Genomic DNA, 21,320 nt, shown 5'->3' on the forward strand with positions numbered 1-21,320 from the left:
AAGTTTGCATATACCTGTGCTTTGTTAAAGTTGTTTTATTCCAGGATTATTGGTGAGTATGAGGGTTTTTCAAATGAGTAATGCATACTGATTTTAAATAGTTACAGTGAGTGAGGCAACTCCCCCAGTGTGCATGTGGTTGCATGGGTTTAAAATTAGTTCATGTCAGTGGAGAAGTAGTTATGTGAGTTATCCACCAGCATATGCTGAGAATATGAACAGTGCTTGTTCAAGCCAGTGCTTCTGTAAGGACAAATAGAAAATTAACGTATTATAGAGGTTGTCCTTGTAAAACACAAAATAAAACAACTTCTGCTGTTGTAGTTAACTTATCAAAACTTCTAAGTAATATTTGGTAGTTTTCAGGTCATTGCAAAAATGTTATTTTGACTGTTGTTGAAGCTTAGGTGTGGTCTTAGTTTTGCATCTGTGGTTGTTCTAAAACAGTAATCCTGTTACAACTTTCAATTTATACTATTTTCTTACTAATTTTACCTGTGTGTGTGTGTGCACCTGTGCGCACCTGTCTTCCTTCACAGAGAGTTCTGGAATCTGAAGAACAAGTACTGGTTATGTATCACAGATACTGGGAAGAGTATAGCAAAGGAGCAGACTATATGGACTGCTTATACAGGTAAGTTTTGCAAATGAGTTGTTAAACTTTTGAGATTATTACTGGGATCTACATATTAAACTGAAGAATGTTTAAAGAGAGCAAGAGGTGTATATGCCCCAGGTGAGTTTTGGAGAAAATGTAGTTATAGCAGCAGAACGTAAGAAAACAGGAATAATGCTCCAACAGGTTTTTTTGTGTACTGCTCCTTACCACTAAAGTAATTATCCAAGATTATTCCTACAATTCTGTTATTACTAGTATAGCCTACTTTAGTTGTTTCTGATGTTCCAGTGCCAAATATGTCAGCGCTAACGAGCTCTGTAGTGAAGCAGCTTGTAATACTCGGTATTTTTCTACATGATGGCATTGTACTGAAGCGTCCTGTTGAACCAGCATGGTTTATTTCAAACCTTGGCCGTGTACCTTGGCAAAAAACATACCTCTCCCTTCTAGAAGAGCCTTTCTCACAAGGCTAAGTACTGTTGGGGTCTTATCAGGTGGATGTTAAGGCTACAGGTCTTAGAGGCAATGGACATCTTTCTTTACTCCTTACAGAGAGTTTCAGAAGCTGATAGACTCTATACAGAAAATAAATTTTACTTTTTTTAAAAAAATAAATTATAGCCAAGTCTGCAAATAAAAATACAACTGGTCCCTTTTATTTTTGTACTTTTAATGTTGCCTGAATTGTGAGTGTGTTTCTTTGCTACTAGTGATAGCTTAAGCATATAAAACCGGCTCCTGCATGAACTGACAGAATTGTAACTATATTGAGATGTTTTTAGATATATTAGGATTTGAATTTCAGTTCCAGTCTGGCTGCAGTTTGAACATACTAGTGTCCATTATGCTTGTGATACCCAGCAAGTAAATATAACTTATGAGGTACTGCTAATATTGTGTTTGGTAACATGAGACAATATGATTTAAGGATTTACAAAGAGCTTCAAGACCTTTACCACTACTCTAGCAGAACTGTTTGTTACCTTGAAGAATCTGTTAAATGACCTCTAGGAGACTGGGAATGGATGTGCTGGAGTCTCACATAATTGGAGGGTTGATACGGGGCGGGGGGTGGGGGGAAGTTCCATTTAGTGTGTAGGAATCTCATTGATTCTGCTTTGTGTAACAGTTTTTTCTGAGCTCTTGGGTGCTTCTGGTCCTAAACCAACAAATTAAAATACTTTTCCAGCAGTGTGCACCTGCTTTCTTGTTTTACTTCTAAACAACCTAGGGCTTGCTTTTCTGTAACAGTTACTGTGCATACAAACACACCTGTAAGTATATATAAGGTCAGTAACTGTGTAATGATATTCAGTGATGACAAATTTTTAAACTGTGTAGTTAATTTCATGTCAGCTCTGTCTATTCTAACTCTTCTCTGTTCTAACTCTTCAGACTTTGCATATAGTATTTTGGTCCAGAAAAATTACTTAACATTAGATAATTTGTTGGAAATAATTTTACCTTAAAGTTTAGTGGAGTGCTTTGTATCTTCTTTCCTTCTTTTGAGATTGAGTTTTGTCATGTAGTATCTTTGAAAAGTCTATAAAGGGTATGACTTTGTGGAAGTATGACTGTATGTTCTATGATAAAACACACCTTGTAATGGGAACTGAAAGACACTCTTAAGTGAAGGCAATAAATAATTCAGGCCTTGATTAGTAGAGTCATAATAGCTTTCATGCGTTGGAAGCACTTCATTAAGTGTTATGTCACTCTTTCATTTTCCAAGAAAATGTTTTTGCTGAAAATACCTTTGAAGACCATAAATTGATATTCTGTTTTTATAAACTAGTTGGAGTTGTTGTGTTCCTGCTCTCAAGAAGGTAGCATAAGTTAGTTAACTCCAGTTTTATCCCAGGATCTAATTTGTATAATTCTTTCAGCAATGAAAATTAATTGATCCAAAGTTAATAGATCCAAAGATAATAAAGATAATAGATCCAAAGTTAATAATATTTTTTAAATAGGTACCTTTAAAATTTAAGTAGGCTTGCATGTCTTCTTAATCCTTCTACTTTGATAGATAATATTTGAAATACTACTAAAATGTGGTTGATATATTTATTTCTTCTCCCACCCCTCCTGGCTGCGTTTTCCTAAGGAAACAAATTTGAATTCAATTTGAAAAATTCAAATCCCACACACACTTGACTTAACCCAAGATGATAAAACTGATGGAATAAGGAGCACTTGATGTTGACTAAACTGTAGGGTTTGTTTTATTATTAGCAGATTAACAATAGACAAAAGCGGTGCTAGACATTGACACTTACCTGTGTCATGGTGCTGTAACTGTTTTCACAGGTAATTGTACAAATTCTGTTTCGTGTATCATTATTTCAAACAACTGAGGGGGTTTCATACCCAGCAAATTGATTTTCATTTAAATGGTTGTTTGCTTTTTTCTAAATATCAGTTTTTGCTTTGTTCCATCTTGTCTTTTTTGTAGCATTTGTAATGATACCAGCGTATTCATCTGTAGTAATTTTTAGGTCTTCAGCCTTATCTGGATCTTTTTCTCACTTTGCATGAGATATCTTGCAACCCCTAAGTAACCCATCACATAATTCAAACTGACATTAGTTCCAGTCCCTTCTCTTGTTTTTTAAGTGTTAAGAGGCTGCTGTTCTTAGTCCTTCTTACTAAATATGTAACTTAATAAATACGGGAAAGATTTAAACAATAAGTCCTTTCAGCTTTTCAAACCAAACTTGAACAATATTTTTCTATTGAGATTTCAACTGAAAGGACTGCCTTCATTTTAAGCTATAGCATTTTGTAGCCTTTGGAAGTTTACTTCCACGTCAGGTATGTATTAATGATCTCATCGTCTTGTTACAACTGTTGAAGTCACAACATTTTTATTATCTGCAGTGCTTTGTCATGTTGAAGTGGCTTTCATTTATTAGCTAATGCTCCAATTGTGATTAGATGACTTAACCCTGTTTTACAGGTCTGTCAACCAGTGAATAGTTCATCTGTGCTTAAAAGTGAATCAGAACAGATAGGATTATGAAAATTTCGAGTGCTAAGAACTTGTATATCTGTATTGCTAGATGCATTAAAGCATCCTGCTTGTATAAAGCAGAGTGGTTCTGCTGCTTTTAGTGTAACTCTCATGAAGAATGTTTTCACTGAAACATGTAAAGGTGACTTTTCCTTTAAAAAAAAAACCTAGGTCTAAAGGAACTTCTGAAGGTCACCCAGTTCGACCTTATGTTTGGAGTAGGACTAACTTCAAAGGTATACTAGGTTGCTTAAGGCTTTGTTGAGTTGAATTCTGAGCTCCTACAGGGACAGAGATTTTGCAACTTTCTGTGCAGCATACTTATACTCTCATTCTAAGAAATTTTTCCATATGTTTGGTGTGCATTGTTTCTTGTCTTTCCTCTATGCTCCTTAGAGGAGAGTTTATCTTCATCTTTGGTATGTCTCGTGCTCAGGAAGTCACCGTCCCTGGGGGTGTTTAAGGAAAGGTTGGACGTGGTGCTTAGGGATGTGGTTTAGTGGGTGATACTGGTGGTAGGGGGATGGTTGGACCAGATGATCTTGGAGGTCTTTTCCAACCTTAATGATTCTATTTCATTGGGCTTTCTCTGGACTCCCACTTGTCAACCTCTGTTGTATTTGGGTACTTGAAACTCGAGCCAACATTCCAGGTGTGCTCTGGACAGCGCTGATGGAACAATGGCATCCCTCCACTTGCTGGTGACTCTCTTGCTGATGTCGCAAAGGAAGTGGTTAATTGTCAACGCTGCGATGGCAATTTGCTGACTTAGTGTCCACCCACAATGCTGTCTGCAACTGGTCCCCAGGTGGATTTAGCACCGCTGACCCCTGCCTTTCCAGTCTGACAGGTCACCCGCCTTGTAGTCCATGATCCAGCCTCTTCCTGTGTGGTTACAATGATACTATAAAAGACTTTGTGGATAGCTACACCAAAGGTAAATAAAATCCACTGCTCTCCCCTCATCCACAGTCCCATTTCATCCTATTTCAAGTTACTCGGGTGTGATTTGCAATTGGTAAATCAGTGCTAGCTGTTCCCAGTTGCTTTCTTATCTTGTAACTAGAAATGACTTTCAAGCGTTCTCTGCTATTTTCCCAGGGACTGAGGTGTGACTTTGGTGGAGTTCCCCAGATCCTTCTGCCTTTTTCTTTTTTTTTTAAATCATTAGGTGTTGCCCCTGATTGTCGTAGACTTTCAGACATGATAGAGTGTGACCTTGCAGTGGTGTTCCCTACCTCCCTCGGGACACTCCTGTACACCCCCTTTGCTATCACAGACTTAGTCATGTCGAGCTTCTGTTTAAGTCCCTAGTTTGTTGCTGTATTGCATTTCCAGCTCAAGAGGTAAAACCTCCTTAAGGAATGAGTGCAAGTAACCCTTTCTTTATATATAAAATTTTGAATATTTTATTTTTAAAATTTGACTGTTTATTCTGACACCAGTAGTAGGTGTTTCTGGTGTTTTTTTTGACAGTTCTGTCATGTTAACTGAAAAGATAGAAAAAAAAATGTTTTTTCTTAGAGTGTGTAAAGACTTTTTCAAGTGTTTTGTGGGCTTTAGAATAATTTATGTTCAAAGAACCCTTTCCCGCTTTTTGTTTTGTTGTTGACTGGGGTGACAGTCGAGATAAAAAAAAAAAAACTTCTTGGATCTTGGAGATTTTTCCTTTTTCAAAAGGCAGAAATATCAAGAATGAAATTTTTGGTTTTAAGCATAAGTGCATATGAAAGCGCATGCAAATCATCGAAAGCATTAATAAGATTGCTATGTGCTGTTGTACAGTAATGTACCCCTTTATAATTTTGCCATGTACTTAGTAAATGTATATGCCTATATGTTCAGTAGCTTGCAAAGCAGTTTATTTGTTAAATAAATAAATAAATCATTCTTCTGAAACTATCTATAATAATTAGGACTAATTAGTTATGGTTTTAATTGCCTCCTATGCCTCAGAACAGTGGATGGTATTGTCGTGTAGGCTCTTTATCCATTTATCCATGAGCACTTGCAACAATTTGTGAAAATTGTTCACATTGTTGCACTTCTGATGCAAATTTCTTAAAGCAATTTCTTCAGCACTTGATTGAGTTTATTTCTGTATACTGTCCTGCTGAGCTCATGTGCCATTTTGAGGATCAGTATAGAAAACAGTTCTCGAAGTAGCTGCTTGTCTTATTTGCCAGTTAAGTGTGAAAACTAGGGTTGGTACTTTAAACTGAAAACGGAGAGATCGAGCTAGAACTATTTTCTTTCTTTTTAATTTAGAGGAATGATTGACAATTGGTCATAAATAGTATTTCATTGTCAATTAACATGTTTTTCCTTGCACAGATTTTACTTATTTTGCACCCTAGAGGATGCTGCTTAAGGTTAAAATATGTAATATGTAAGTGGGGGCAAGTTCGGAGGAAAAAAAAAAAAACATTACTCAAAAGTTTCTTCCATATGTTTGGAGAGCTTTTGGGAAGGAAATAACCTGAACAGGAAGGGTTCACTGTTTTTGCTTAAAGAAGTGTGGTACTTCTAGAAATGTGTTGTTCTGTGGTGTCCTGTCATGGGTGGACAAAGATTTAATGAAGGTAAACTTTTTCGGATTTATGATGGAGAACATAGAAAATTACAAGGAGTTGTCTTGAGACAGGTACAGTCTTGGGTTTATTATATTCGGGCTAAATTTCACAACATCTATTTTGCCAATGCTAATATTTGTTTCTTATCCAGGAGTGTGCAATTCAAATCACTAAACCCACGTAACATGTTTAAAGAAAAAATATGTATGTTCAACTAATCCTTCTGACAAGGCTTTGCAAAGTCTGTATCTGCAAGGACATTGCATGTTATTGTGATTTGGAAACATTGATTTGGGAATGTGGTCGCTGTATTTAGAACAGGGATCTCTGGATAGATTGTTGCCCTTGGTTGATCTAAAAATACCAAGTACATGAAAGTTCCCATGTAACCTGGCAGTCTGTCCCAGTAATTAGATACCCTTCTAATTGTTAAATTAATGTTTGTTTTATTTTTTGCTAAAATACTTAAAGGACTTATCTGTTGAATTATCGGGTGCCTTTAGTCTGAAAAGCTGTGCCCCAAAATGTGTGTTTATTTACTGGACACTTTCCTGACATTAACTGGTAATTCAGATGGGAACACTGGCTTCCAGTATTCCCCTGTCAAATAGGTGATGGTTTTAAATGACTCCTGTAACACTTTTGGAACTGTTTTAACCTTTTTCTGGAGTGAAATATTTCAGAGGGTGTGTTTTGAGGTTTGGGTACTGAAAAGTATATTGCTTCGCTAACACTGTGAAAGGAAACAAACCTTAAAGTTTTTTTGTTCTTTTGTTTCGTTTTTACATTTTTCTTTATTAGATAATATAGCATAAGCCTGCATAGGTGTACTCTCAAATAGTTGAGCCTGAAGCTGTGTGGTCAGGTACTCCAAATTTTCACCTGAAAGTTGTATCTCAATAGCAGTAAGAGTCTGTGGGTATTTTCTGCTATTATCAATTCGTACCTAGTCCTTGTCTCTGAAGTAAGTTACTGATGAACCTCACGGGTTGTCTTCTACAAGTAAGAAATGCAGATTAAGTATTTTGAGTAGTTATTCAAGGTGAAAAATGGCTTATCGCTTCAGTGGAGAGGATGATGTGAGATTATACTGTTTGCACATCTTTTTCAGTTATTTGTTTGTGCTGGGAGCTGATGGTGAGATAAGTGGAAGGGAAATAGAGGCAAGTTTGTTCTCAGTATTTCTGAGCTCTTCTCGAAAGAGTGGTTCTGCCTGTCTGCTTCTTTCCACCTCTTTTTTGGTGAATTAGATAGGTCTGCAAAGAAGTACTTCATCTTGGTTAAACTCATCTATTTACTTGTGGTTACACTAGTTTTAAGTTTAATCAATTGCCTGGTCTGTGATTGTTGAGAAGGCATGTGCTGTGAATAGGCAGAGCATAGGACTTTTTCCTTTTAAGCTGGCTAAAAAAGCAAGTAGTATGGTACCGGCTGACTTTCCCCCATGTAACAAAAATGAGGAACGTGCCTGCTTAAGGCCTACTAAGGCCTAACTGTTCTGCATGTCCACACACGCTTTACGTGAAGTGGTGGGACTGGAGCCTTCCACAGAGACTAGTACTTGAAAATTTATGATGGTGATTGATGGTAGCAGTGTGGGTTTTGGTACTCTGTGGGGTCTGAAAGGAGATTAGCCCACTGTTTTCCAGTTTGTCACCACTGCGGTATCACCAGTCTTCATTCTTTGTATGCTGGTGGCTAAATTCTTTCAAGTTTGGAGGTTTCTGTAGTGTGTTTCTCCTTGTCTTTCTTGCTCGTCATTTACCTTCCTACCTAAAGCGTTCAGACACCGCTAGCCTGGTACAGCCTCTGAAATCAGCATCCCTTAAAAGTGCTTTGGTAATCGGGCTCTCTTCAGTGTCTGAAACCAGGCATCTCAGAACTACTAGATGGATATGACATTTTAAGTTTTCTTAGTTAGCTCATTTAAGCAAGAACATAGATATTTTAAGTGTAGTTATGAGAAATGATATTAGAAAATTCTAATACCATTTCTAATTCTAATTAGAAAATCTTCAGGAGAGGGAGAACGGTTCTGTTTGAAAATGCTACTGTATTCCTTCTTGAGGAATATTGAGAATTAAGATGGATGTTTTATCAGGTCTTGTGCAAAAGCCGTTTTCTGTTCTTTCTAAAAACTATGCATATGATAATAAATATCGAATCCTAAAATAAAAAATAATTTTAAAAGGTATTTATAACATTTCTTCTATATAACTGTTCATGAGGTTAATTTATGCATGTTCTTCTCTTCTCTTTAAAATTTATGATACAGCTATTTGCTAGTTGCAGTTACCATGATCTGAGGGAGGGATGTTACCTAACAAATTGACCGTGTTAAAATTGACGTTATTTTTGGATTGCTTCCCAGAAAAAAAATCAAAATACTGAAAGGAGCACATATCTATAGCACATATCTATGGCAAGTGAATGTGCGTGAGTCTTAATCTTTGAATCGTCCACGCAGTTCCACTATAAGAAGGATTTAATCTCAAAATGACAGGCATTTTTTCTCAGCATATTTTGTTGCTGAGTGCTACTGGAAGGGCCATTTAGATTCCCCCAAAGTGCTTCGAGTTCACCTTTGTCAACAAAACAGTTGGAGTTCAGCATACATGTTGAGAACATAGTTTTGAATACTAGCAGGAAAACAAATGCAAATTGAATTAATTTAGCCTGTCAGTCTTTTATTCTAGATTATAGTTCATTGTACATTGTGCTACATGTTGCCTTGGCTGAGGCAATGGAGTTTTCAATAATTCAATGTAACTTTCAAGTGGTTCTCATAATCATTGATTTTTAGGATGTAGCTTTTTGTTGTTATAAGCATTCCCCTTTGGGATGCTGAAGCTAGCCAGGATTGCGTAAACTATGTATTTTTCCAAAGTAGAAAATGTATTCTTAATTTAAATAGATGATGACGTCTGTGGAGTAGTAAAAATAAGAATAATTGCATAAATCATTGTACCTGAAGTACAGTGAAACAGATGGTGTTTTAGACTGAGAGCAATGCAAAGTAATAAGCAGAATAGGTAGAAAACACATTTTACTTTAAAAGGGGGGGAGTGCAAAAAAAAATGATACTTGGGAACTTTCTTCTACACCTTCTGTGGATCCTTACACAAGTATATTGCTTGCCAAGAAAATGCTGACAGAGATCTATCAGACTAATATCTCAATTACTACCACAGTACTGCTTTAACATGATATAAGGTTCTTCGATATTCAAGTCATCTGTATTTTAAGAACTTTCAACAGATAACCACTTTTAACCAATATCATGGCTATCTTTTGTGATGTGGAAGACATTCCAGAATTCCAAATTTATTTTTAAGAACTAATAGGTCAATTTTTTCCATATTTTGATTAGAATGTGTTTATTTGTACAGGTACCTCAATACACAGTTTATTAAGAAGAACAAATTGACAGAAGCTGATCTTCAGTATGGCTATGGAGGGGTGGATATGAACGAACCATTGATGGAAATAGGAGAGGTAGGTATCTCCGAATATCAACTGTGTTCAGCTGCACTACAAGCACAGCTTGGTCCTTTCAAATTTTGACTTCTGTGTGTCACAGAATCTGAGTAATTAATTAAAGTAGAAGATACAAGTATTGAATCCTATGGAAAATGAGAATACAGTTTTGATGTTTATATATATAAACACACACGTGTGTAATGACTTATATGGTGGAGGGTAGAAAGCAAATGTGAAGATTGTTGCAGAACTTCAGTTCAAAGTATTATGATACCTCTTATTGGGGAAAATTGTTTTTTTCATGTGGCACTATCATCTAGAAAAGATTTTAAAGAGGCAATACTTTTATTTGGGGAAATCTTTGAAATATTACTTTTAGACTTATATTTTGCGTTGTCGCAAAGTGCTACAGCTTTTTTGAGAGTAGAGTCTTCAGCAATACTGCACATCTTATTTTCCAGTGCAGGCTCTCTTGTGCTTCAGTTGTAACAATTCAGATTTTGGAAGAAAACATAGGCCTTCTGTGCACTTAAATATCATGTAGGGAGGGCTTATCATTAAAAAAAAAAAAATTGGAATAAACACAAGTGTGTTGACAACTACAGTTGGCTTATGTAAGTTGGAGAGTCTGAGGCTCATTTTTAGTTATTGTAAAATGAAAAAAAGTCAATAGTATGTTCTGAGATACCACCACCCTGTGTAATTCGGCTTTGGGGAAGTGAAGTATACATTTCTGTCACTTCGTGGCTACTGTTGCAGCCAAGAAGCCCTGAAATAAAAGAAAGTAAAATGAAAATTTCCCAGTAGAAAATTTCTTTCAGATTTTTCACAACAGAATATTTTTGTATGTCTTTAGGAAGACTTTGAAAACACCACTTGAGTATGAATTGGAACAAAACCACAGTTGAATAGAAACTTTAATTTTGAATACTTTTTTGTGTATCTGCTTGCTTTGCTTCTGTGACAAATACACAGTGCTAGCTGGAGGATTAATTTATTCTATTAACACTCAAAGTGGTGTGGTGGTTTTTCCTTTCCTCTCTAAATTTATGGTTTTTCTCTAAAAAGGAAGCAAATACTTCTTCCTCTCTTGATTTGGAAAGTTAGAAGCCTTTTTTTTTTCTAATGTCAGAACTGGACCTTTAAGTTTTACTGTCCTTCTAGCTCTTAGATTTCATTGTTTTAAGTAGATCTCTGCTGTCTTAGTTAAGAGCAGAGAGAATGTGATGCATGAGGAAGCATCTTCTATCCTGATGAAGATGACATTGCCAGTTGAAGTTGCTAATTCTTTGACAGATTATGGGTGGGCTGGAAAAAATACCAGCAACATGATACACTTCAAATCAAGGCAGTTTAGAAAAGGAAATACTTCTCTGGTCTACTTGTACTGTCACCTGGGTTTTCTAATCAGTGTCATCTGTAAGAGCTTATCAGCGCTTGGAAGCACGTAATTCTGTGCTATTTGTGCGGTCTTCAAAATGCACTACATATTTTTCATTATCTCCATAGGCTGAGATTTAATTGACTCCTCCACAATTGTTGGAGGTAGTCCTCAGCTCTGTGCAAATGACTATGTTAGTTCAGCTGCTTTTGGGACTGGGAATAGTTCTGGGCTATTCTGAGCTCCCTGGGGCTAGGAATTCGTGCTCTGCTCCATTCTGAAGTATCAACCAAAGAATGGTAGTAGCAATTCTGTGTTTTGTCCATAGCTCTCTGCCCTAGGATGTACTTACCAAAAAAGAATAAACAGCAGATAATTCATCTTTTGATTATCTAGTTTTCCTCGTATTTATGGAATCATGGGGGAGAGGAATGATGACACTTTTCTTCAAGCTTCCCAGCTTGGACAGTACAGTATATCTGTAGCTCATCATTTCGGTAGGTTAAGGGGAGAATCAAGGTTTTTAAGCTTCACCAGACAGCCTATGGGTTTTGACAAAGGTGTTCTGGATGATGTCTAAAATTCTACTAACCATTTTTTTATCATCTCACTCGCCACTATTCTTTCCATTTCTCTTTACAAATGCTGTCTTCGTAAGTTGTAATAGTAGGAGGTAAATTTTGGGTCCTGTGGCAGTGAAGTTAATCTTTGTTCGTTACTGATGTAGGAGTAGATTTATAGCAGTTAATCCTTTGCTCTGCAAAGCAGTGGAGATTGGAGTCCTACACACATAATTTAATGCACTTAAACTACTTAGGGCTGTTTTTGGTGAATTCAGTGCTCCAGAAATAAAACTGGTTCACATTTCTTGATCTGCAAGGCATTGGCCAAATGTATCAAGTCTTTGTTTTGAAAGCATTTTCTTTCATTGTGGTTCCTGTTTAGGATTCTGCCTTGTATTCATTGGATTACACTAGGGGCTTTGACAAAAGTATCTCCGATGTTCATCACTTTAGAATGGACGGAATTATCACTTAAACACTTTTGGATGACTGAGATGATCTGTCCTTTATCTATTCAAGAACAAATGGGCGTATTTTATGTATAGATCTTTTCAGTCTCATGATGAAGTTACAAAAATAATATCCAGTATTTAGAATTTGTAGAAACAGAATTCTCTATGTGCTTTTAAGTTTCTGTCTCAACATCACTGATATGTATTCATGAAACTTTGGGAGCTTTTCAATAATCTTAAACAAGAGTACATGCCTGCTTGGTTCTTCTGGGGTATGTAACACTAGGAACATACGAGAGACTGTGGGAGTATGTATGAGATACATATCGGCATGGCCTCAAACATTTTATCATTCCAGAAGGTGTTCCGGACGCTCAGTAATTCTCGTACTAGGAAAACGGGATGAAATCGGTTTATGAAAGTAGCCTGGTAGTGCTTGCAAAATGAGATATTTTTTGTTAATATTTTATGAATGCTTTATGAAGGGTATTGCTTTTTCTGAGCTGAGCTCATGTCAGTGACTTCAGAGTTCTGAGTTTTTAATGAGGGAGAGGACTCAGGGGAGTCCTGAGCTAGAAGGTAGGTAGGCTCTCTTCTATTTTTTTCCTTCATCACAGGGGAACAAATTCTGGAAATTGGAGGAAACTGCCATGTTCTGTATTGCCAGTCTTAGGTGGAGAAGTAAGATCAATTCCTCTTTTCAAGGACAAAAAGGTCTCCTGAACTGATAGACCAGGTTCCTGGCTTGATCTGTCTGTAGTTTGCTTGACAAGAAAATTCCAGCAGACAGCTTGAAGCTCTTACAAATTGGTCTTTAAAAGGAAGGTTTATTTTGCAGAGTGAATCAGATTGGATGCTTAGTAGCTAGATGCCTACTTTCAGTTAAGACATACCTCCCCGATATTTCAAGTTTAACAGCTAGGGAGCCGTTAGTTGCGTCAAAGGTTGTTTTAGCAGCAAACTGCCTCTGTCCTCACTGGTTTGGGGGAGTTCAGTCTTTCCCAGGTTACCCCCTACTGGCAGGTGTTTTTAGAAGTCTCAAATATGTGGGGGTCTTTCCCCCACATACCAGGGATCACGTTATCCCCTTTGGACTTCACATCTGATTTTTGACTGCCCTGTTGCAAAAACTCATATGAACAATTGCAGCCATGTTTATAAAAATGGCATGTTTTGGGAGTGATTACTATATCCACAAGAGTTTGAAATATTCAAGACAGTTTGATCCTTGTAGTGATATGCTAAGGACAGGGTCACATTCATCTGGAATTCTTGTGAAAGTAATTTGAATTCCATTTAAATCAAATACTAGCCTGCAAGTGGTTTTGCTTAAGTTGTATGCATCTTAATGTGGAGGTGTTGTGTTGGATACAAGGGATCTGTATCTTTTATGCTACCTTCTTACAGATTGGCCAAGAGACATTCTGTTTTGTCAGCTGAGGATATTTGATACCATTTCTAGAAATACGGGTGATTGTTACAAAATGGGGTCTGTTCTTGAGATTTGCAGGGCAAACATGGTGTTCTTCATTCATGTTTTCTCTATGCTTTATGCTAGTAATTGTGTGTCTGCACACATTTCAGATGTGGAAGGGGTGTCCAAACAAAATCATTGGATATTCTCCTCTTCTTTTTAAGTTACTTATTTTTAAAATCCTGAATGGGGAATTGGGAGTTGTTATCTTTGTTATTTTTCTTTGTATTTTTCTTTTTTTACTGATATAAACTTGTGGTATTGTGTCCTGACAGCTAGCTCTTGATATGTGGAGAAAATTAATGATTGAGCCACTACAGGCCATCCTTATTCGGATGCTCCTCCGAGAAATCAAAAAGTGAGTCCTTATTTTTTTGCTTTTACACAGTGGTGTGGTATTATCAGTACTACTGATACAGTGGGGGTATTATCGTACTACTTTCTTTCGAAAAGTCTAAGCACTTTGACCAAACTGGTTTATGATTTAATTGAAGATATGTTCTTGCCTGATAATGCTGTTCTGTCAATTTTTATAAATGTAGCTATATGATTGCTGTTTGTGTATGTGGAAGAGGACTGAGAAGAAAGAAAACTTCATTTACTGTAACCAAAGTGTAATGATTTTTTTCTGTTTCAGCAACCTGTCTTAATAATAATGTGATGGGGGAATAGCTGGGATAATTCTCCAGGGCCCAAAGGATGTCTTTTGCCTTTTTCTCCATCTTATGCTGACTGCTTATGGTTTCTGTGCTGTCAGTAAACATAAGGTCTTATGCACGGATTTGCCAAAGACAGAAAAGCTACATTGCTTTGCCTGGGATTCAAAACAAATTCTTGCTTATCCGCAGCATCTGGGTTTCTGTTGCTCAGATGAGTGACTTTATTTAATGTTCTTGGTGATTTACATTAATTGTGAAATGGAAATAATTATTTTTGGACTTCAGGGGAATTTGTTTTATTTCGGAATCTTTGTTCCTTGACGTCCTTGGTAATTCCATGGTAGATATGGTTGTAGTATCCCCATTAAGTTCTTAGGGCTTGTTAAGTTTTTTGATTTAAAACCTTTGTACTATTTAGCTCCTGTAAGATCTTTTTATTTATAAATAACCAGAAATTTTGAAATCAACTACAGATGCTGTGTGTAGTTGTAAGTTCTATCAGTTTCTACACTTTTACTGCTAGTTACGGTAGTTGTGGGGTTGCCTAATGACTGGGATTTTTTAAGGAATTGCATGCCTCAGTGACTCAGGTGACTAGGCTAATGATATAAACTGAAAGAATGAGCTAATTTGGCAGATTGAGATACCTTAGAATGCAGACTTGGTCAGGCAAAAAGCTGTATCCATAAAGCATTGGAAGACTGATTTCAGTATTAATGTTTTTATTTTTTTCCTTTCTGAATTACATTTCTGAAGACTCAATAACTGGCAGGATGTTTCTCTCAGATGGTATTTCTGAAGCCAGGACCTATTCGCTTTTGGTTGTTGAAGTGTGCTTTCTTTGTAACCAGTGCTTATGTGGCTTCTTTCATATGTTTACCATAACAATTGTACTACGGGTTTATATTTACTAAATGAAGATTTCCTGATTCATGGTGAATAAAATTCTGCCTTTTTACATCAAGCACAGTGACACTGAATGCTTGTTTTGGTCAATCTGTATATTTCACTTAGTGGTGGAAGCAGAAATCTGTGTTAAAATCTTTTTAAACAAACATCTGATGCTGCTTAAAAGTAATGGTATATATTTACCTTGAGGCTAACTGTGGACCTTGCAAGGATGTTTAGGTCATTAGCTTCACAGGATGTTAGATCTTGAGACTGTAACATACTAATGTTATTTGTTAAACATTTTAAATGAAGCTTGAGTAATTGTCTACGATAGTTGGGTCTATAATTCCCCCCCCCCACACACACCTCTTTTTCTAAAAATATCCATCTAACTATCCATATTAATTTTGTTCTAGTCATTTTTTGATCTGTATATTATGTAATGAACTGTATAAGACAACTTAGTATTACAGCTGTTCTTCCTGATACCGTGAAAGGGGGGGATTGCTATTTGTATTCTGAAGATCGTCTTTGCATGTAACTGTAGTGCTGTTACTGTTCTTTGCTATTAGTCCACTGGCTGATGCATGTTGCAAGAGACAATTTCGAAGTCTTTGTTGCAAATGGCTGTTAAATGTCTTTTAATGTTGAGTTCAGCAAATCAGGGATTAATGTTTTTAAAGAAATGGATATCAATAAAGTGCATCTATCAGAGGCACAAGAATATGCATGATTGTTATCTAAAATAAATAATAAAGTTAATAAAATTACTAATACATATACTTAAACTTATCCATCAGATGTCTTTAGTGTAGTACTTAAACATGCATGATTTAATTTATTAAAATTTATTTTACAGAGAAAATAGAATTTAAATAGATGGACAGTTGAACTTCTCATAACCAGAAGATTTTGCATAGAATACAACAATACACAGAGTTAATAACCAACGAAGTAGTCAAATGGCTGTATATAAAAGTATGTTTTAACTATATCTTTATTGTACCAGAAAAGATATGGAGAGCAAAGCCACAAGTTTTGCTTTCTGTTTTTATGAATGTATTGAACTGGAATTTAAAGGGAAAAAAAAATAAACAAACTGACTAAATTCTTACACACACCTGCTTTTTTAGAAGCTATAAACTATTACAATACCCATTAAAAAAAATTAAACACTCAGGGCATGTGAAAATGAAGAAGCACAAGTAGTGATTTGTGGTTCAACAGATCAAGGTCTAGTTTTAATATTTCTATGGATTGGCATGATGAATCAGTTCAGCAAAGACTTAGATGAGTGCCAAAGCAGTGCAAGAGGGACCCAGAAGCCTGTGACGAAGCAAAAGGGAGTAGTATTAGCCCCCTTGAACAGCAGAGAATTGTTAAAGCACTTCAGCTAGTCTTGTCTGACTGCACTTCTCTTAATACAGAGTTCTGAATATAACACACTTTCTTCCCCCTCCCTCTAGCCCAAGCACTCCTTCTGCAAGGCAAGCTGAATATCAACTTACGCATTTTTGTTTCAACACAACAGGAAGCCGACAAGATCTCGAATTGTGAGAAAATTCATCTCTGAAATTCTTAAATAATTTGGAAATTATGCAGGTGCTAGCTCAAATGTTGGTGTGATTAGCACAGACTAACCGGGAGATGCTTCTCTACTAAACACAACTAACGCTTTTTAACTAACTGAACCTATTTCTCTCTAAGCTGATACAAATAATGTATCATTTGAAAGAAAATCTATTAGAAGTTAATAATTTCTTTTAAAGTGTTCCAAACAGGCTCTTCTGGTTCATGGCACATTCTGTAGTTTTAGATAGGCCATCGGTCTGACACAGCAGAACACTTGAATAATGGAATCTTCTTTTAATGAATATAGGATTTATTATTGTATGTTGACCTTTAAATATGTTCAGTATGGATATAATAGTGTATATACTGTACAGTATGTGTTAAACTTCTACTGTTAGTTTTAGTCTTAAGGCTAAAGATGGAGTTAATAAAACAGCACAATTTCCTTGAGCTTTTGCTTTGTAGTTTTCTCCATTGATTTTGAAAAAGGGGACCATATCAGCAGCAGAATTGGAGGAGCTTTTATTTTTGGTGCTTTATATTTTAGGTTGATTTTCCCCACCAAACATTATTCTTTCATTCTTTTCCATCCTCCCACAATGTCTTGTGACACCCCTACTTCACACTGTGTGGCAGCTGCTTCTGTAAAAATTCACATCCGTACTGCCTGCTGGCTACCACTACACAAACTATGCAGCATAAACATCCACCTCCTGGGTCACCAGTTTGTCTCATTCGAGTTCAGTACACACTCATTACTGCAACTTTTATAACAATAAAACTTGAAACTTCTGTAACAACTGAGACTTCTATCAAGTTTTGTTGAAACTACCCATTTGTTCTGTAAGTTTTCTTGAGGAGTTCGATAAATGTAATTAAAAACCTGAAGATGCTACCCAACTGACAAGAATGATACTTTGGAGACACATGCTGCTTGTCTGGGAAGCTGTGTGGCTGAAACTAGGTTCATCTGAAAGACAGGTTCATAATGAAGTTTATAACACAGTTCTGTCAATAAATTTTGCGACAACTTTGCTGTAGATGTATAGTGCTCACACACAGAGGAAACCTAGGTTAAACTGCTTAAAATTCTTTGAGTGTGGGGGAAAAGAATGGGGAGTGTTGGCATCTGTTAAGTACTTCTTGGCAATCATTCTATTTTTTTTTTACTGCATTATAATGTGATCTTAGTTAAACTATTAAAACTACAAAATTCTGAAGGAAAACTGCACAATTCTGAAGGCCTTGAAATCAGGTGAATCTAGCAGTGTGTAATTTTCCTGATAATAAGAATTTTGTTCCAAGTTAATCATTTGATTGGCAACCCCATCCTCACTACCACCCTATTCAACAGCAGATCATCAATTCTTACTTTTTTTATTGTGTACACCCAGCTACCCCCATGGAAGGCCAGCTCTGCGTTGCGATCCTTTTCCTCTATTGCCTTTGTGCTGTATGGCCTCTGTGTCTAAAGCCTGTCTTCTCCCTTGCAGCCCAGGCAAGAAGCTGCACCTGCTACCGTTTTTTATTAAAAAACGCAAAACTTTTTCTGATGGTACATTGTCCTTTGAATTCCCTTGTCCCAACCTTTTCCTGCCTCTTCTTCTCCAGCATCTACATGAGCTAAGGTCTGTGAAGTGGCCTGTGAATCGAGCAGTGGGGAGCTGGTTCTTACTCAGTTACGGTGCTGTATCACCCCTGGCTTTCCAGGTCCAGAAACCTGCATGCTGGAGGCAGGTTGCACCATCTCTTGGCAGAGCCCAGCTGTCCAACATGTTTAACTTCTGGTCCCATAGCTTCCTGCACTCGGTGACATTGTTCTGTGTTCAGAGCTCATGCATTGTGCAGCCTTACTGTGCTGCCTGCCACCTCCTGGACGGAACTGCTTCCAGGTTGTGGTCTAGTGTTACACTTCTCTTCTGTGAGGTGCTGCCACCTATGCATCACGTAACCAGACTTAGTAGAGGAGTATTGGAAAGAACGTGGGATGTGATTACATGTACCCTAAAGCAGACCTCTTGTGCTGGTTCGGCTGCCAGAACCAAAGGAAACCTTCCTATCCCCCCAGGGAAAGAAAATTCTTTCTAGCCATCATGACCATCATGAGCTTAAATCTAAGGATCTTAGGATGCGGTGGTATTTAGGAGCAATACACATAATCAGTAATGTGAACATAGGAATATGGTGTGGTGTGTGTAACGCAATAACTGCTGCTGTGGCTGCCCTGTTAAACCTCTCTAGGATGCCTCTCATGGGCATCCTCTGTATTTTTTTCATCAATTCTAAAATAAAGGCAAGGAAAGATGATTTCTCCATCGTTCCACCTGCAGCCTAGATGTGTGTATGTTAATGTTTGGATTTGAAGTGTTTATGTTGGCTTTGCTTTTTTCCCCCCTTTTAATTTTTAAGTCATTCCTGTGACTGACTCTCCTGAGCCAACAACAGTTTCCAATAGAGAACTGATTTTCTCTTTCAGTGCAGTCTCAGTAAAGTTCTTATATCTACAACTATATATCTGTATATGTATTTAAAAATGGAAAGCATTTGAAATTACAGCTTTGGATGTTTGGGTGTAAATATACTTTTTTAAAAGTGGTATTTTAATCCTATCTACAAGTAGGAGTTAAGGAATTTTTTTTTTTGGCAAAGTATATGTGAAAGGTAGTCTTTTTTAGAACAGTTCATGTTTCAGGAGTACCTCTGCTGCTCTGAGTGGGTCTGTTATTTCCAGTCTTTGCAAAAGAATGATCACTGCTAATTGCAGTGCAAAACGCCAAAACACTTTTTTTTATTACTTTTGTTTTCAACTGAATGGAGCTAAAGGGTATATTTACTTTATTTGAGCCCACTCGCTTGAAGCTAAGAAATTGACTGGAAAATGCAAGGTTTTCTTTTCCAACATATGAGTAAAGATTGTGCCAAGTACATTATTTGTTCTACTTGACGTCTGCATGTTGATTGAATAGCAAATATTCTGAAAAGCACATACTAGGCTTCTTGGTGTGATGTTGGCAAAAATGATTCTAATGGCAGAGACGGTAGTGTGAAAGTGATCTGTTCAATGAAGGCTATAGATACAAGGTGGAGCTTGATGTAACTTTTAAAGTTCTTGCTTAGACTACGTAGTTTGGAATACTTAAATCCTTAACAAATATTTGGAAGTTTCACGTTCTGCAAATGCTTGTGAATAGTTTATGAATTGCCACTTCAACAATTTAAACATACAGGAGAGAAGAAACAGCGTATTTATTTATTTTGAGATTAATCCTATTCTTTTTTTGGCCAATTTAAGCAGAGGAATTTACTAGAAAATGTTTTCATCTAATACAAAGTTATTTCATTAGGCTATCGGATTCGTTACACCTAGATATCTCCATTCTCATTAATGTTTGTTTTGACTGTTTCAGTGATCGCTGTGGAGAAGACCCAAACCAGAAAGTAATCCATGGGGTTATTAACTCCTTTGTTCATGTTGAACAGTATAAGAAAAAATTCCCCCTAAAGGTAGATACACATTTCTGATTTATATTCTGAATTGTGAACATTAGTCTAGTATATGCATTATTTGCACTTAAAAAAAAAATCTCCCTTTTAGTTTTATCAGGAAATTTTTGAGTGTCCTTTTCTGAATGAAACAGGGGAGTATTATAAACAAGAAGCTTCAAATTTATTGCAAGAGTCAAATTGCTCACAGTACATGGAGAAGGTAAGAGATTATTTTGTACATGTGCAGTAACCGAAATACAAGATTACCAATTTATAAATGATTCATGTGTTCCTGTTCTGTTCCATATTTGTTCTTTCTTGTGCTTTATTACAGTTTGAGATTATTCTGATGGCATGCTTTATCTGAATATAGATTAAAAACTTTGCCTAGATAAATTATTTTGAAGCTAGCAATCTATAATAAATGATAAACCAATTGCATGAAAAGTACAAATAAATACAGATATTTAAAAAGCAGCAGGTTGATCCTTATTGCTTCCTCACTTTTTTGTTTTCCTTCTGTTTTTCATAAAAGCACTTCATCTGTAAGATGAGAGTTTTAGCAGTGTAATGTTTAGGGAAGACTATATGGTGGAGTAGTTACAGAGCATTTTTTAAAGATTATATATTCTGAAGTAGGTCTAATTTTGTTTTGCGGTTTATGAAGTCAAGTTTTGGTACCTGTACCTTGGTTGAGAAGGCAGAGATTAATATAAGACTAAGAATCAGTCCTTGATGCCGTGCTTTTCACAGTAACAAGATGGAAAAGTTGAAGACAAGGCTGGGAGATTGGTTATAACTGTAGGAAGCATAAAGTAATGGTTGAACACCTGAGGTGAAATTCAGGGAAAGGCTAAGGCTTCAACTGAACTGCAAGAAATGCAGATTTATCTTGCTTATCATTAGTGCTCTGCAGCTGTGCTAGTCTCCCTAGCATCCCCTCATTCACCGGTTATAAATACTTTTATGTCAGTATTCATGACTTCTTTTATGGTAATACCTGTTTCATTCATTGAGATTGTAAAGAGAGTTCTTCTGAATAGCTCAGGTGTAGATCTATACATGTTGTATGTATACATATTTACATACAAACAAATGGGTTTAGAACAGAAATTTGATTTTTATATTTATATATGTATATTATATTCATACTTTCTCAG

General features: G+C 36.5%; 1 protein-coding gene across 5 annotated transcripts in view; it reads left to right on the plus strand.

The window, feature by feature from the left end:
* CUL2 (cullin 2) overlaps positions 1-21,320 on the plus strand; it is a 49,293-nt gene that overhangs the window by 8,008 nt on the left and 19,965 nt on the right. For 3 of the 5 annotated variants that reach the window (XM_080582615.1, XM_080582616.1, XM_080582617.1), the window contains exons 4-9: positions 540-634; positions 9,592-9,697; positions 13,828-13,910; positions 16,569-16,655; positions 20,082-20,178; positions 20,270-20,380. In XM_080582615.1, coding sequence (XP_080438741.1) covers positions 540-634; positions 9,592-9,697; positions 13,828-13,910; positions 16,569-16,655; positions 20,082-20,178; positions 20,270-20,380 — 579 coding nt within the window. The remainder of the gene's footprint in view (positions 1-539; positions 635-9,591; positions 9,698-13,827; positions 13,911-16,568; positions 16,656-20,081; positions 20,179-20,269; positions 20,381-21,320) is intronic. The other 2 variants (XM_080582618.1, XM_080582619.1) reach the window with 1 other exon arrangement.

This window comes from Anser brachyrhynchus (assembly GCF_964034855.1).
Source record: "Anser brachyrhynchus genome assembly, chromosome: 2".
NCBI classification, from domain to species: Eukaryota; Metazoa; Chordata; class Aves; order Anseriformes; family Anatidae; genus Anser; species Anser brachyrhynchus.